This window comes from Chenopodium album, chromosome 25, assembly GCF_948465745.1.
Source record: "Chenopodium album chromosome 25, dcCheAlbu1.1, whole genome shotgun sequence".
Taxonomy (NCBI): domain Eukaryota; kingdom Viridiplantae; phylum Streptophyta; class Magnoliopsida; order Caryophyllales; family Amaranthaceae; genus Chenopodium; species Chenopodium album.
The window spans coordinates 2,525,851-2,543,776 of NC_137858.1; the positions used below are offsets into that span (position 1 = coordinate 2,525,851).

General features: G+C 34.3%; 3 protein-coding genes and 1 pseudogene across 3 annotated transcripts; 3 read left to right on the forward strand and 1 right to left on the reverse strand.

Moving 5' to 3' along the window:
• The first annotated feature begins 1,003 nt into the window (after positions 1-1,003).
• On the forward strand, positions 1,004-2,952 carry LOC145614319 (delta(8)-fatty-acid desaturase pseudogene; annotated as a pseudogene).
• A 4,716-nt stretch (positions 2,953-7,668) lies between these two features.
• LOC145613002 (uncharacterized) lies at positions 7,669-8,883 on the forward strand. Its single transcript, XM_081668080.1, has one exon. It carries the CDS (start codon positions 8,125-8,127, stop codon positions 8,881-8,883), a length of 759 nt encoding a protein of 252 aa, XP_081524206.1. The 5' UTR covers positions 7,669-8,124.
• On the reverse strand, positions 8,075-12,521 carry LOC145614240 (nicotinamide/nicotinic acid mononucleotide adenylyltransferase-like). The gene is made up of 9 exons (XM_081669259.1): positions 12,168-12,521; positions 11,968-12,041; positions 11,789-11,874; positions 11,367-11,450; positions 10,316-10,400; positions 10,106-10,185; positions 9,808-9,909; positions 9,547-9,605; positions 8,075-9,442 (listed from the first exon to the last, which is right to left on the reverse strand). The coding sequence occupies exons 1-9, from the start codon at positions 12,212-12,214 to the stop codon at positions 9,352-9,354; spliced, it is 708 nt and encodes a 235-aa protein (XP_081525385.1). The 5' UTR covers positions 12,215-12,521; the 3' UTR covers positions 8,075-9,351.
• A 2,384-nt stretch (positions 12,522-14,905) lies between these two features.
• On the forward strand, positions 14,906-17,267 carry LOC145615285 (uncharacterized). The gene is made up of 2 exons (XM_081670350.1): positions 14,906-15,397; positions 16,479-17,267. The coding sequence occupies exons 1-2, from the start codon at positions 15,066-15,068 to the stop codon at positions 16,972-16,974; spliced, it is 828 nt and encodes a 275-aa protein (XP_081526476.1). The 5' UTR covers positions 14,906-15,065; the 3' UTR covers positions 16,975-17,267.
• The last annotated feature ends 659 nt before the right edge of the window (positions 17,268-17,926 follow it).

Sequence of the window (17,926 nt, forward strand, 5' to 3'; positions counted from 1 at the left end):
TTTAATTATAATCACATTGACTATACTTGGCTACCGATTTAATTACATATCACATATACAATCAAGAAGTGAAGTTTCGGATGACTTTTAGGGTAATATTGATTGAAATACAAAATATTACGTATATTAGATGAGTTGAGATAAGACGAGTATGAAAATAGTAAATAAGGGTAACTCAATTTCAATTAACTGCAAAACTATATTATAATATTAAGTTCTCAATAAAAAGTTAATGCGATATGGTTTTAAAAAAAATTAATTTTAATTTTAATTTAGGGCATATTTTTTTCAGCTTAATTTCAGTTCAGCTTAGCTCCAGTCAGTTAAATTTAGCTTAGTAAATCAGAACAAACCCTTAGTCTAATAAGTTCACATGATGTCATTATATCATATGAGAACTACGTTAAGTCGTTAATACATCTTCAAGAGTTCAATGTAGGATGATTGTTGATTAGATGAACACGAATTTTATATAAATGTATTTAACTTTAAAGTATGATAGTAATTCCGTTACAAAAAGAAATAAATAATAATAAAAAAAATTATGATAGTAATACACTAATACTCCATAAATTGTAATTTCCTAAGGCTGGCTTCTTATATACAAAGTACTTTAAAAATATTTGTTTTTTCCATGATATGGCAAGGCAGTTAAGACTTGTTAAGCTAGGTAGGTTCCTCGAATAATAGAAGAAGACAACCCGAAATCAATCTAAGTAGGCCAAGAAAATATCAACAAAAACGTTATACTGAGTCCACACCTTTTCAAAATCCTTAGAAACCAACCATCCAAAATTGCATTATTCTTGTCCTTTTTCCGTGGTCATTACTTCGTGACTCATAATCTCTTCTTTTGGCTTTTGCCAACTCCTTTCACATTCATACCATTTTTTCTTTACAATTTTTTATTGACAGCTCATTATTTTTTTAAAAATATTATTTTTATTAAATATTTTTTGATATATTTCCACCATAAATTAAATAAATATATCCCTTTTAAAAACGGTATATACTCCTACTCACAGGCTAACTCCAACCCTTTCCCCTTCCTTCTGCCTCGCTGCTCCGCTCACATCCTCATCTTCTTCCTCTCTCATTGTAAACCCAGAAATTACTTCTATAATCCCAAAAAATTGAAATAAATTCAAATTTAATCATAAGAAACCAACCCGTTTAATGGGGTTGCTTTATTTTGGTTAATTTGATAAATTTGTGCAATACCCACATCCTCAAATTCGTGAAAATCTGTAATTTTTTCTGGGTAGGGTGAAAATCTGATAAAGATTTGATCTTGCATTGTTTGTTTAACAATGGTGGAAGCAAAGAAATACATCACATCTGATGAACTGAAGAATCACAACAAAGCAGGAGATCTATGGATTTCAATTCAAGGGAAAGTTTATGATGTTACAAATTGGGCGAAAGATCATCCAGGTGGAGATATACCATTGTTAGCACTTGCTGGTAATGATGTTACAGATGCATTCATAGCATATCACCCAGGTACTACATGGAATAAACTTGATCAATTTTTTAATGGGTATTATTTGAAGGATTTTGAGGTTACAGATATGTCAAAGGATTACAGAAAGCTTCATAATGAATTTACTAAAATGGGTTTGTTTGAAAAGAAAGGGCATGCTGTAATCTATATCTTTATTTCAATTTTTATAATGTTAAGTCTATGTGTTTATGGTGTGATTTGGTCTGATAATGTGCTTGTGCATCTGGGTTGTGGTGCATTGATGGGTATGGCTTGGATTCAGAGTGCTTATTTAGGGCATGATTCTGGGCATTATCAGATTATGTCAAGTCCTAAGTATAATAAGGTTGCTCAGATTTTGACTGGGAATTGTTTGACTGGGATTAGTATGGCTTGGTGGAAATGGACTCATAATGCACACCACATTGCCTGTAATAGTTTAGATCATGACCCAGATCTGCAACACATACCGGTTTTCGCGGTGTCGACGAAGTTTTTCAATAATATGACCTCTGTTTTCTATGGAAGGAAGATGGATTTTGATCCGGTTGCAAGGTTTCTTGTGAGTTATCAGCATATGACATATTATCCTGTGATGGTTGTTGCTAGGATTAATTTGTATGTGCAGACCTTATTGCTGTTGTTTAACCCTAACAGGAAGGTGATCAATAGGGGTTTGAACATAATGGGGATCATGGTGTTTTGGACTTGGTATCCTCTCCTTGTTTCCTGCTTGCCTAGTTGGGAAGAGAGGTTCATGTTCGTGCTCGCCAGCTTCGTGATCACTGCTTTTCAGCACATTCAGTTTACTTTGAACCATTTCTCTGCCAATGTGTATGTTGGACAGCCTCATGGGAATGATTGGTTTGAGAAACAGACGTTTGGATCGATTGACATTGCTTGCGCGTCTTGGATGGATTGGTTGTTTGGTGGACTACAATTCCAGCTCGAGCACCATTTGTTCCCTCGTTTGCCTCGTTGCAATCTCAGAAAGGTTGCCCCTGTGGTGAAGGATCTTTGCAAGAAGCACAATTTGCCTTACAGGAGTCTGTCTTTCTGGGAGGCTAATGTTTCGACCCTTAAGACCCTTAGGGATGCAGCTCTTCAAGCTCGAGATCTTTCCAATCCGATGCCTAAGAACTTGCTCTGGGAAGCTGTCAACACCCATGGTTAATTTCATCTACCACTTGTTGCTTAAACCTTATGGTTGATGGCTTCATGCCATTTCCAGTCAAGTTTTGTTTTCCTTTTCCTTCAAGGATAATGCGAGGTTTTTGTTGTCGACATTTCACATGGAGGTTTTGTTCATTTATCTGCTGTTGCAGCAGCACCTATATGATTCACTACTTTTAGGAATCTCATTTCGAATTCATGTATCTATTATCTATCCTGCTTTACATGAATCAAGACAGACATTATTATTAGTGACTACTACTTATTATTATAAATCGAAATTTCATCTTGTTCAACTGGTGTTAGTTTCGTGGTCATGTCTTACAGCTTGGTGGAAGTGGCAGAGTTCATAATTATTTCTTAGTATGTATGATTATGATTATGAGATATTATGGTATTTTTGAACAGCAAATACATTAAAGGTGCAGGTAATGTGTATTCAGTGGGAAGCTATATAACTCTTGTTCAGATATCAGTTCTGAGTCTGGTTTACGCTGCGTGTATCCTAAGCAGATTTTCTTTTGTGAGTTTATATGCTGCATGGTGTTTGTGTAGATTAAAAGTAAGCCAAATGGCATGAAATTGAAATTTGTTAAGAAATAAGCAATAAAGTAGGGAGGGGGTCATTTTCCGAATAATCAAGAAAATATTGCTACTGTTATAAGTTTGGTTAATGCTGTGAGATTCTATATTTTGAAAAATGACAAAAAAAAACCGGGAATTAAAATTTAATATATAAATTAAATAGTTTTTTTTTTTTTTTTTTCGAAAAAACAAAGAAAAATCAACAATAGCAAACATGCTTTAGTTGTTCAAACAAAATCAACTTGTCAATTGTGGTTTGATATTCTTCTATGAAGTGGTGAATAGGGCTTTTGGCTTATACAATTAGAGCCACAAAAAAAGATGTATTAGCAAATTGACAGCAAATTCCAAGTGTTTACATCAAGAACTAGTCCATTATAAATTTATAGCACTATGCTACTCCGTATGATGATAAATTGATAAGTATGGAATATGGACCCACCTTTGAAACGGTATTCATTCTGCATTAGACTATCACTTGTATGGGAAAAATATCTTAAACAAATTTATTGCTAGCTTAAGTGCTAAGCTTTTATACCCACCTGTCACGGATGGTCTGCTACTTCTGTGAACTTGGATTAGATTTTGGTACTTGAAATTTTGGTTTTTGTTGCTAATCAAGATCTTGAAGATTTCAAGATGCTATGCTTAATTATTGATGCGAATAGTGCTTTCACTCTTTCAGTGAGATAAATTACTCCGTATTACAATTACTCAAGTACATGATTATAACGCCATTGACGGCTACCATCTTTTATACACTTGGTGTACCTACCTCTAACGGCTTTATGTACACTTAACCATCAATAAGAACCAACACTAAATAAAAAATAACATCCAAATGATATAAAACAAGGCAACTAGAAAAATTATCAATAATGTTAGAAAATAAGAAAACCATTTATTGGTTAAAAAAGCATTCAAAAGAGGAGAAACCATAACAATTCGGCCTTCAAATTAATGGTAGTTATAAAAAACCAGAATTAAAGGACAATTGATGATGATATTCATGAATGCACAAAGCTACAAACTAAAGTCATGCAAGGCCAAAAAAAGTGAAGAAATTGGGATTCAATTATATGTTAACTTAATCAAGATATTTTGTACTCCATTAAAGTCATGCAATACTTTTCAAACTTTACATGATCACATGGAATTAGACGCGTAGAACTTTCGTTGCCTAAACCATAAGATCTTTTAGACTAGTCATACTTAAGTTGAGGACGATGGAGGACGATCAAATGAAGATAAAAAAAGATTTTGGTCATACTCCGTTGGGATGAAATATGCATGAATGTTATAGTATATGGGGTAGGACTAAGCTGGTCTCACCGAATCGCATGGTTACGAGATCTCGAGCTCTTGGACAATTTCGAAACTTACTTCACTTTCTCAAATAGAGTGTATTTAAGGCTTTAAAGTTATGTGGAAAACAAACTGATCAAGGAATATGTTAAATCTATGATTTACACAAAAATAGTGACAAGCAGTTAAAAAAAATTGACGTTAACATAATTTGTTTCATGAAATACATTGATGAAGAAATTACATTGGATAATTATACGTCAAACTAAAACTCCTAGAAATTACTATTGAAAGAGTCTTTTATTTCTATATGATATCAATTTTATCAAATTTTTTTTTTTAAACAAAAAATTTATAGTTTATTTGGGGCTTTATAATATCATTAGTATTGTATAGTTTAATTTTTATTACAAGAATTACACAGTATTATTTTTATCTACGTATAATTTATAAAATGCACTCGTATATAACAACATACTATAACATCAACTATTGCGTATATTTGTTATGTCATAGAAAAGAGCTTAAAAATTAGGAAATTTTGTTTTTTACCACCTCGCAAAAACACAAAAATCTCTTTTACCACCTCCCAAAAAAAAATTATTACTTTACCACCTCATAAAAAACACGAACATAGGTTTTACCACCACTTAACTGATTCCGTTTAAGAATCCGTTAAGTGGGCCCATAAAGCCACGTGTCGTGTTATTATTGGCCAAAAAAAGAAAAAAAAGAAAAAAAATTAAAAAAACCTAAATCTACCCAGCCACCACCACAGCGCCACCACAGCGCCACCACCCAACCCACGACTGCCCCCCAAACCTACCACCGGCGGCGCGGCTCCACCCCCTCCCTCTCCCAACCCACCTGAACGCCCCCTTCCCTCTCCCACAACCGCAATCGACCCAAAAACTTCCAACCCACAACCCTCAATGACCACGAATCCCCCAAAACAGCCACGATTCCGGCCACAAATGGCCGAAATCGGCCGGTTAAGGCCACTCAGCCTTAAAACCGGCCGATTTCGACCATTTGTGGCCGAAATCGTGACCATATTAAGGAAGGAGGGTTTTGGGTTTGGTGGTTTTAGGGGGTGTTACGGTTGCGGGAAAGGGAGGGGGAGGGTTCAGGTGGGTTGGGGCTGGTGGTGCGACGCGGGTGGTGGTTTCGGGGAGTGCTGTGGTGAGTTGGGGGGAAGGCGACGGTGGCGCGGGGGTGGCGCTATGGTGGTGGCCGGAGTAGTTTTAGGTTTTTTTGTTTTTTTTTTTTAAATTTCTCTTTTTTAAACAAATAAAATGCTGACACGTGTCACCGTGGGCCACACTTAACGGAATTTTTGGATGGAAACCGTTAAGTGGTGGTAAAACCTATATTTGTGTTTTTTATGAGGTGGTAAAGTAATACTCCCTCCGTCCCTAAATTACATTCCTCTTTTCTATTTTTGGTATTCCAAAATTACATTCCTCCTTTCTATCTTTGGTAAGTTTCTTTTAGTAAATCAACTCTCTTTTTTTGTTTTATATTTAATACTTTCTCACTCATCATTACCTAATCTTACTCATAATTCTTGTGCCAAATTACAATGAATTTGATTGGTTAAAAAATTTCAATTAGGAGCATGTGATTGGTCCTTTTCTTTTTGCAAAGGATTGATGACATGTCATGAGTAATAACTATTCTATCTTTGTACTTCCCATTGCATTATCTAATTATTGTTATTTGTCTTATTCTTCTCTTCTTAATTCCCGTGTAAATTTTCAAAGAGGAATGTAATTTAGGGACGGAGGGAGTACTTTTTTTTTGGGAGGTGGTAAAACAGATTTTCGTGTTTTTGTGAGGTGGTAAAAAACAAAATTGCGTAAAAATTATTAATAATAAGACTTCAATATAAAATATTATACGTATCTCATAAAATTGTTATTGTTAAAATTGTTGTTTGATTATTTTAACATTTGCATCAAAATTTTCAAATAATTGTTTGACTTAAATTTACAATGGCTAATTCAATTTCATATTTATATTATTGCACAACCACATTTTTAGCCTTTCCTGGTGGGCCACATTAAATACATGATTAGTCCATCAATAGTTCATATACTTTGTATTAAATACCCAAGTAGTCATGTTTAAAACAACACCAATTAACAATTACTCCCAATTATCAAAGTATAATTTAACCACCAAAGTGAGCTTGCTTGTAATTGTAAATAAGTTGATGAGTGTTATGTGACTTAGGGCCTGTTCTCTTACGTTGAAATTCAGTTCAGTTCAGTTCAGCTGCGTTTCAATTACATTCACTCATACATAAACTCACACAATAGTATGCAAAAAAAAAAAAAAAAAAAAAAAAAAAAAAAAAAAAAAAACTTCACTTTAGTATCTTAATTAAGTCAATCTCTTTTAGCAATTTGAATATCGTTACATTTAAAAAAAAAAAAAACACGTTTTGTATCACATACACTTGACTTTTTCAACTTTTTGTTAGTGGGGGTTACATTCAAAAGTTAAGCTACCATGCTTTTTATCATTCTCATTTTTTATTGATCTTCTATTTTCACTTATAACTTTATAAGGATGTTACATTGTTATTTTTAAAAAAATACTATTATTTAATTTGTATCAACTTCTTCAAGTAATATTAATTGGTTACAAAAACTTTTTAGATAGAGAAAACATGTGTGTCAAAAAAAAATAATAATAATAATAAACGTATCCTGTTTTAAACTTGATTTCAGACTAATAAACATGTACTCGTATTTGGAATTTTTGAATGCCCTTGTTTTTATGCCCTTAAAGCTAAGTTTGGTCACTAGCTTTCTTTTTCCTGACAAACACATACTCGTAACATACTTTTTAGCTATACTTTAATGTAATTTAATGTGTTTACATTTAAAAATATATCCAAACGTATGTTTGATACAAAGTATAAGATTCTTCAATTTAAAAGTTGAGATTTGTTTTCAAGTATATATTATTATAATATTTTGATTTTTCATCCTATTTACTCATATTTGTTACTCGGTTTATACCTAAGTCTGTTCCCTCATCTCAACGGTCAACCAAACACTTCAATTCACTTCATTCTACAAGTACGAGTAACTGATTTTTGCAAGGGTGGTAATTTAAAATGATGATAGGTACATATTAACATGTTATAACATTAATACACTATTGTTTGTCTATGTAAAATATTGATACATTTTTTATTATTTTTTTTTTGGGGATACTAGCATTCTATTAATGGTATATTTGTTGTCGATATCTAACAACACAATACCAAGTTTATCTTTTTATAACCTTAAATTGCTACTCCGTATTTTTTTTTATTTTTTTTGGAGAGGCTAGTATATTATTATGAGTAAGAGCTTAATTAACAATGTTACTGTCCCATTTCTTATTAATTCCTTGCGTTAAACAACATACCATTCAACTCCTACCAAAAAGAGACATATGTTTTTTGTGAGCAACTGCATCACAAAAAAGAATTAGAGCCTCACTGCTTCATTAAGGACTTGATATATGAATCTATGATGCTTGTTCGTTTACTTCGATTTAACTTATCATAATTTTTAGGTACAATGCCATTCATAGGTGATATTGGTGGACACAATATCAGGATGACCAATAGCATCCAAAGCTCAATGCTAAACCACACTGAACACAATCATCAAACCCAGGGTAACATTTGCAACAACATGAATCCTGACCTACACAGTAATCATGCGACCCAAATCCCCACGTTTAAGGCCCCAGTACCTCCATTTCATGAACAAGATCATTACATGCCAATTGCAAATTTGGTCCGAATCATAAGGCGTGTCCTTCCCAGCAATGCAAAGGTGGCTGACGGGGCCAAAGAGATGCTGCAGGAAAGTGTTTCAGAGTTCATCAGCTTCATCACCAGTGAGGCAAATGAGAGATGTCAACAGGAACACCGCAAGACTATAACAGCTGAAGATGTTATTGTGGCAATGTCTAGGCTAGGGCTTGATCACTATGTTGAGCTGCTATCTATATACCTACAAAAGTACCGAGAGAACGAGCTGTATCCACCAGTCCCTAGGCGCGGTTTTGAGAACACTGCTTTAGCCACAAATGTCTTGCCCTCTTTTGTTGGGGTTCATCCTCAATCTGCTGTGTTTAGTACTTCATCTGTCACAGACTGTGGACCAATAAGTACAAGTCAAGACTTGTACACACATCCTGTTGGTGATAGTATTGGCTCAAGTTTGGCTCTTGGAATTGGTGGACCAAGTGAAAGTGAAGGAGTCGGTCCATCTGAACCACCTCACACCGATCAATATTTCTGTAGCCCATATGGTCATAAAGGTAACTAGGAGAGGATGGATATCTTACTATTTCTATGGGAGACAAATCTCAAATGCTTGGTTAAAATGTTGTAGTTTGTTTATGTACAATGCCATAATTTTCTAAGGTGCTCTCACATGTTTTTTTCCTTTACTGCATCACAGATAATGCAAGACTTTTGTTTAATGCTAGCATGAGAAAATAAACAGCCTTGTTAGGCCAGAGAGAAAATTCTATATTTAACTTGGTAGTAACAGAAAACCATCGATTCATGTTATAGAATGTGACCTAAAATTAAGAAGGTAGAATAATATATTGCTTTGTGGTTTATAAATGAAGTCTGGCTACATGTAGAACAAGTTCGCAACCATGAGAGGAAGGAAAAGTTGGTAGTTCCATTAGTCTGTCTATGCCCCCTACATTTCCTCCTTTCTGGTTCTTTGAAGAACCAGTTCTCCATATAGCTGTTTTCAATTGCAGACCTGTAGTAGATCTGATTAGTGCAAATAAAGGTTATGTTTTCGTATATAATCTATCACTTCATCAGCTGTTAGGTACTTCACGGACAACCCTCTTGTGATGCAGTCCCTAAAAACATGACAAACATAAGATATTGAATCCTTAGTTTTTGTTCTAATGAATGGCTACCATGAGTCAGTGACGATGAATCAGAGAGACAGTGACTATCTCACCTTATCCGAGTTGAGCTAATTTGGTTTGAGATGAGTTCATCCACAATCTTAATATTATTCTGCAGAAAAAATTATTTACAAAAGGAATAAAAAAATCAAGCTCATGAATACAAAAAACTTATCTAACAAGACAATTAGATGATAAAAATAGGGAGCTGTGATTCCTATCTAGGGCTTTTGCAAAATCTGATCGTTCAACCTACATGACCAAAGTGCTACATACCTTTTTTTTTTTTTTGAAAACACCAAAGTGCTACATACCTTGTTCTCATTCAGTATGTCATTGCTTAGAATAATTTTTTCAACATCTTTCCCTTCTCTGCGAATACAAGCCACGCCAAAGTCTCTACATAGGGCTTGGACCTGGAAATCAAGAATCATGTCAGCATAGCCAAATCATTTATACACTGCATTAGCTCTTGTCACAAATTCACAATGGCTGAAGCCTAAAAGGTTACATACAAAAGGTGCTTGTCTGAAACACACTGATCCTAATACATCAAATTCAAGAATGTAGCCTTGAACTCTATTTCAGTTAACTGTAATTTGCAGAAGATACCTGCTCTGGTATCCAAACACCAGGAGTGGCAAATGACTCCAATAAATCAGAACCGCAGACAAGCATTACCCGAAGGGAACCTGGGTAGAAAAGGCTAAGATGTTAATTTGCCTTTCATTCAACGCATAGACAAAAAAAAGTCATCCATATCAAAGGATGTGCCAATTGCTAAATGCAGAATGCATGAATGCAAAAGAATTGAAATTATACCTGGTGAAACAAGACCATTCTCGCATAAAAAACTCTTCACTCTAGTTAAAACAGTCAGTGTTCGTTGATAGGAAGATTGTTTTGCCTGTAGCAGGGTTTATATCATCAGAAACAATTAATTTCCCGTGGCAGTTGAGACTTGAGAGGTCATCCTTCTCCCTCACATCCCCCATAGTAACATCTACAGCCACAGGAAAATTATTGGGGTCTTAGGCAATGACACTTACAAGCTACTACCAGTCAACAAAGTAAATATAAAACCTCAAAATCATTTGCCTAAGTTAGTTCAGAGGCATAGAGAAGTCCCATGGGGTTCCTAGTGCTGAATAACCACAACTTATTACTTTTCTTTGTCTGGCCGGGAAGGGGGTCATAGGGGAGCCACAATGGATGATGTAAACAGAACTCGATCTCAAGAAAAAAGCAAACGATTCCCTATTATTGCAATGATGGGGATCATAGGGAGCCACAACGGAAATAATGCAAGCACAACTTGGTTAACAAAAGCAAAAAATTCCCCATTTCTTTTTAACTTGTTGAACATTCAGCACAAAATAAGGGAAAACAGGGTGGGGTAATATTGCTAAGAGAAAGAATCAGAAGAAGCATAAGGGAGAGGATTATGATTAAATTTAGCAATATTCATGGTAGACGAGTAATTTACAAGGAAAATAATGTGGTTTGGGAGAATTATAATCACAGGAGTTGATTTGACCAACTTAACCTTCTAGTAAGTAACTTTGCATATGGACTTTGTCATTGTAAGTTAATTACAAATGGACACTGAAGTTTATCGAACTACCATCAACAAAGGTAGGTGTTCCATGGGTTTTAACCGCCTCAAACAAGTAACTAATTGCAATGTTACAGAGAAGGCAATTATTATCATTAGCTCATATTTGTTCTATCTCTGCTGACTTATCGGATTTATTGTACTTTTAAGATCTAACTATTATCTCAACATCTCACACCTCCATCAAAGGATGCATGAAAAGAAAATGCTCAGAGGTCGGATATTTAATCATTACAAAAATAACTAGCAGCATATTACCTCCCACGCATCTACCATTATAAAGTCTGAACTTTTGCAGGCTAGTTGACACATTTGTATACGATGTTCAGCAGATAAAAGGCCCTACAGAAAAACAAGCAGTTTCTCACTTCATTTTGCACATATAAATAAAATAACTACAATTTCTTTAACAATCAATGAATCAATTCCCACAAAAACTTGCTTGCAATTTTGGATCCCTAGTCTTTATGTTGTTGAATACTAATTCAATTAAAACTAATCTTAATGTCAATTTGATTTTTTCTGTTGCAATATCACTACACCTTGAATAAATCTCAAGAAAATTAATTATAGATGCTCACCAACTAATCAAAATCCTAATTTGACAAACATTTTCGAATTCCTATATCTCTACCACAATTGGATACATAGTCACCCAAAAGAGAGAAAATGAAGCATACCCTCTTGTTATACGCATCGTTGACGGGTGATAAATAGCCTCCAATAACATGATAACCTTCAGAATTCAAAGCATCTCTTGCCAATTCTAAAGAAATACATGACAACAATACATATTATTTGACATAATTAGAACAAAATAGTGATATTTTAAGAAAAAAAAGATGATAAGTGAGATTACCGAGCATTCGCAAGTGCATATAAGTGGGAGGATTATAACTTCCAGTTGCAACTAAAACCACAGACGTCTTCTCTCTGGTGAAAGGATTACAATTGCAAAAAGTGTTGATTAATATCAATTATCAAACCTAAACCCAAACAATTTAACAAACACTATTATATGAAACAATTACAGATAATTGAAAATTAGTATATGCTTACTTGTTTGAGGGAATACTCAATTTATCTAATGGTAAGGGAGTATCCATTCTTCTATCGAGGATGTCGACGGTCAGGTTCCGTCGGCGATCGGTGACGGCTGTTGAATGGTGGCGGAGGAATGCGATGACGACGACGCCAACAACAATATCCAAACTAAATGAAATCGATTAATCGAATTGTCCGATTTATATATGCAATCTCCTTCAATTTAATTTATCTGATCTAAATGAAATCGATTAATCGAATCTTCTGTTTCTTGTTTTTTACTTTTTCTTTTTTGTTTCGGATCATGGAATATTGGAATTGGGTCGTTTGCTGCGTGATTTTGGTCGTTTTTTATAATGTAAAAATTCTTTTATCATAGTGTCAACGATTTTTCTATGTCAAAGGATGATTCACAGTATGTGTTGTGAACTTGTACTATTGTGCTCTGCATTTTTTATTTTTTATGTGTGGATCGATTAGTGTTATATAGATTACACTGTTAGGATTATAGGGTTACATATTTAGTAATTTACTCGGTAAATGCAATAAGAATTACTTTATTATTTAAGGGTTACCTAATAAGTATAATAAGGAGAAACTTTGTCAGTATAGGGCTTACTTTGTTCATATTATAATAATTAATCCGTTTTTTTTTTTAAAACGATCATACGATGTGGCTTGCCGCACAAAAAACACATTGTTCCATTATTTATGATAAATTTCTTATTGTGTCAAGCTGAAATCACTTGGTTGGTTTATTTTTGGCTTGAGGAGTGGTATGGTCATACGAATTTTCTTATCTAATAGTATGATTTGGCACATTAATATTAAGCCAATATACAGGATTGTGGTGTCCCCTATAAAGACTAAAATGACTTTCTTTCTTAAAATTGATTTTGGCACAATCATTTTAAGAGTACGGTTTTCAATGCCGTTATCACATAAAGATGTGTCAAAATTAATTTTTGGTAGAATGACATGTAATATGGTGATAGTTTAATGGCTAACACTTTAGTTTTTAAACTTAAGTTTGTGGGTTTGAATCTTGTATAATCCATATTTTGAAGCATGTGAAATGAAGACTCGATTAATTGGGGAAGGCACCACGTGGCATGGCTTGTCTAGGAACGCCTTTTAATTAATAGTATATAGATAATTGAGGTTTTATATGATTGTACAAATTTCTTCTAGATTAATTGATTGAGTTTTCCAATTATATTTTTGGCTTGAGGAGCGATATGGTTCATATGCATTTCTTATCAGATAGTATGATTTGGCACATTAATATCAAGCCAAGATTTAGGGTTGTGGTGTCCCCTGCAAAGACTAAAATGACTCTCTTTTTTAAAATTGTTTTTTTGCACGACTATTTCGAGAGCACGATTTCAATGCCCTTATCACATAAAAGTGTGTCAAAATCAATTTTTAGTGTGACAAAATTAATCTTTGGTTACAATGAAAAAATGGAATAACACTCGCATAATGTAGAAGCTATGAAGAGCATGTTCAAATATTCTATTGATTTATTCCATTTTTTTTAACTTTTATTTATTTTGACAGGATCTTTTATTTTTAGTTTAAAGCATATTCTATTTATTAATTCAAACTTACTTTCTAATAATTGGATGGCAACAAAAACATTTGGCGAAGGGGGCTAGAGAAACTTAAAATTTGCCAAATTGATCAATGGAAAATTATGTGTTTGAAAACTACCCATGTCATACATATGACCAAAATGGAATTATGTCCTAAGTGGTTTGTGAGATCTTCAAAGTGGACCCTTAAATTATTTTATACATGTAGGATAGTAAAGGCAGAAGTGTTGTGGCTAAACTTGTGACTAGCATAAGATCATGGCAAGCTGATTTTTTTTTTTTTAATTTGTTTTTACTTTGGCATTTCATTTTATTCGAATATTCGAAAGAACACATGATAAAAAATACTATGAAAAATATTCAATTCTTTAACTTCCAATGTCTTAATTGTTACTATTTTTGTGTTTTATTACCTCGGTTAAAATACGTATGATGTAAAAGTTTGCAATATAAGGTGGTTAGAGACTAAACACAGCCCTACTAATATTTTAACAAACAAAAAACATAATGTTGTATTACTGCAAATCATAAGGGTAGTACTAGTACCGTTTAAAAAAAAGAAAAATATATATCATAAGGGTAGTAGATTGTTCTCCTACTAGTCAATTAAGTGAACAAGTGCTATTGAACCAAGAGTACTTATGAATGTCTTGGAGATAGAATTGGAGTATTATCGTTGTTTAAGTAAATAGTTTTATATAATCATATGCCCTTACCAACAAGGGCAACAACTTAGATTACACAAACCAATTGTATGACAAATTGAGAATATTTTAAGCATTTTTTCTTTGCAAATGCTATTCAAATCATGATAAAATACAAAGTATTATACTTCATAGTATTTAGTTATGGCTATATTCTATCTTCACATCTAAAAGCAAATGTTTAATTTGTGACGGAGGTATGACGGTAAGCTCACGAGGACTAGAGTTATTCACTCAAAAGATATCTATTCTAGTAAAATTTGATCAAATGACAATAAAATAACGAGGATGAAAAAATTACATCCGTCCAATCTTAATAAAAATTGATCAAATGATGGTCAATTCACGAGGACAAAACTGTTACGAGTACCTCCCTCCGATCCTATACAACACCAAAATTGAGTTGGTCATACTTTTCTTTCAAAGTTTAATCAATCAAACTTTGTGCTCACAATAGTCACAACTCACAACCCCAATTATCCCCATAAACTTATCATCTTATCCACACAATCTTTCCCACGCTTACACACTGACACACCTCTCCTCTTTCTCTTCCTCCTCTTTCTTTCTTACAATTTCAATTTTCCTTCACAAAATTCAACACCCATTTTCCAATGTCAATATCCGGATTAACGAATACCTTCTCAAACCCTAACCCTAAAATCCTCAATTCCCCCAATATCAATGGAAATTGCAGATTCAAGTTTAGGGTTTGTGCTAAAGTTACTACCCCTGAACCAAATGCTAGGGTTCATGGTCAATTTTCTGCTCCTGTGAAGCCTAGTAGTAGTATTAGCAGCTCTACGACGTCGTCTTCTTCCCCGAAGAAGAAGAAAGAAGATGAGCAGAAACGTGATTATTATATCAATATGGGTCATGCAATTCGTTGTTTAAGAGAGGAGTTTCCTGAATTGTTTTGCAGGGAGCCCAATTTCGATATTTACAGGTATTTCTCTCTAATTCCCTCTGATTTTATTACCCCTTGAATGTTCTTGCTAATTTGCTGGGTTTTTGGTTTAATTGCTGGAAATTTAGTGATATCTATTGTTCATTACTTGTTTAAAATTGGTTGTCTTCTATTGATATGATTATGATTTTGTTGTAAGACTTGAAGTTGATTTTTATGATGACTGGCATATATTTATGTGGATTGTATTGGATGTGAAATATGCTGATCAATTTTGCTGGGGATTTTTGATTTGACCCCCCTTGTACATGCCTTGGAAAAACACCCGAAAAGCGAAACCGTAAAACAGCTTCATTGATGTATACAGTATACTGTGGTAAAGGAAGCGAAAGGAGAGGATTAGAGTAAGAAAGAGAAGAGAAAAGGAAGGAGCTGTGTTTGCATGTGTTTGGTTAAATGGAAGGAATTGAGATGATTCCGAAATTTTTTGATCTAATTATAAAGTGAAGATAGGATAATTAATGGATAACGTATGTAGCTTACTAAATTTTGGAAGTCTGAGCTTAAAATTATTTATATACATGAAGCTGTGGACTAGTTGTAGAGTTGTAGCTAGTATGAGATGGACCAGATGGTAAAATTTGTAGAAGTGTGAGGCATCCTTCAACTTGGCATCTTGTCAAAATTTTCACTCCCTGTAGTAGATTTTGAATGGTTCGGGCTGATAAAGCATGGGAACTAAGAAATGCTAAAACCGAGCAATAGTAGCATGTGCTCAAAGGCCTCAAACTGAGTAATATGTTAGTTGCACAAAGTAATATTTGTAGTTACTAGTAGCATGGCTAGCTACTAATGTTGTCAATTTGAAACATGGCTAAGTATAAGGTAGGAATGTCCTGATGAAGAAGAGGGCCAGAGGGGGTGTAGTTATGTTTAAGAATTATGATGTCTTACACAGTTATGCCTTCTTATAATTATTATTATCTCCATTAATGAATGCCAAGAATGATTTGGAAAGAAAGTGATGGATTTAGGCTTTCAAACCAATACTGTTTACCATGTGTGTGTGTCATTGTTGATCACATATCGACTTTTTCATTCTTGTTTGGATTCTTAATAGGGATGATATTGTGTTCAAAGATCCTCTGAATACCTTTGCTGGCATTGAGAACTACAAATCAATTTTTTGGGCATTGCGATTCCATGGAAGAATATTTTTTAAAGCTTTGTGGGTTGAAATTCTGAGTGTGTGGCAACCTATGGAGAATGTCATCTTGGTTCGTTGGACTGTCCATGGAATCCCACGGGTCCCGTGGGAGAGCCGTGGTCGTTTTGATGGCCTTTCAGAGTACAAGCTTGATAGGAATGGGAAGATTTATCAGCATAAAGTTGACAACATTGCCCTCAATACCTCTCGCAAGTTCCAGGTACTCTCTGTCCAGGAGTTAATCCTGTCACTTGGCTACCCTACAACTCCAAAGCCAACCTGTTTTGAGCTCACTTCATCCACAGAACTCATTCCATTTGCGGGAGAAATGATTTCTGTAAGTCATTACTTGAATTCTGCCCTGGATCTTTCACATAGACATGAGGCAGAAACTTCTCAGAGATCATAGCTTTGTGGTAAAAATTAAATTTTGCTAGTTTTTGAATGCCTAGAGCTTGGTCATCCTTAGCATTGGAGGGCCAAATAGTTGCCTTTATGCTTCTTGAACGATAAAGTATACGCCTGTATGTTATATAATATACTAATAATCATTTCAGAATGCTGGAGCTTGATTAATTGTAGTATGAACAAGACCTCACCACCTGCTCATATGTAATTAAGCATGATATATAGTCTTGTAAACATTGTAGATTCTGTATATATTTAAATATAAAGTTGAGGTTTCAAGCTTCTTCTTGCTGCTTTTTTGTTGTCAATTTATGCTGTGGGCAGATTTGTGCTTGTCAGTTAACATAATGGGATATGCAAGTATGGAAGTCTGATTTGAACTGGTGAGTTCTGTCTTTTGTTACCCTTTATTAAAAGTTTCCATTCTTTTAATATATCAACCCGCCTACTTGATCTTAGTTAGTAGGCATTTAGCCACATTGAGGCTATTAGTGGTTCAGTCCTACTAGGTCTGCTGCTCGTCTCATAGACCTTGTTTTGACTTCATGAGTTCACAGATGTGGCCTCTGAGGCTTTTAGTTGAATAGCATTCTTATTGATAGATTATTGGGGTTGTGAAAGTACCAGACAATTCTCACATCATTTAGACATATTTACTTCAAATATAAGGAAGAAGTATCGAGTCTCATGACTCTCATCTGGTTGGAGGTAGGAACTAAGAAGCTATACACCCGTAGGCCGTAGCAGCTTAGAGCCATAGACTTATCTGAAATGTATCTGACCTTTTTTTTTCCCTCTCTTTTTTAATATTATTGTCAAGTCACAGTAGTAGACGTCAAGAAATTTAGTACACTCGTAGGTAAAGTCTTTGGGGTAGTATTCAAGACTTGGATTAAACCTCATTGTCATCACTGTTTTTGTATTTACTCGGGATTGAGCGAAGTCATATTGGT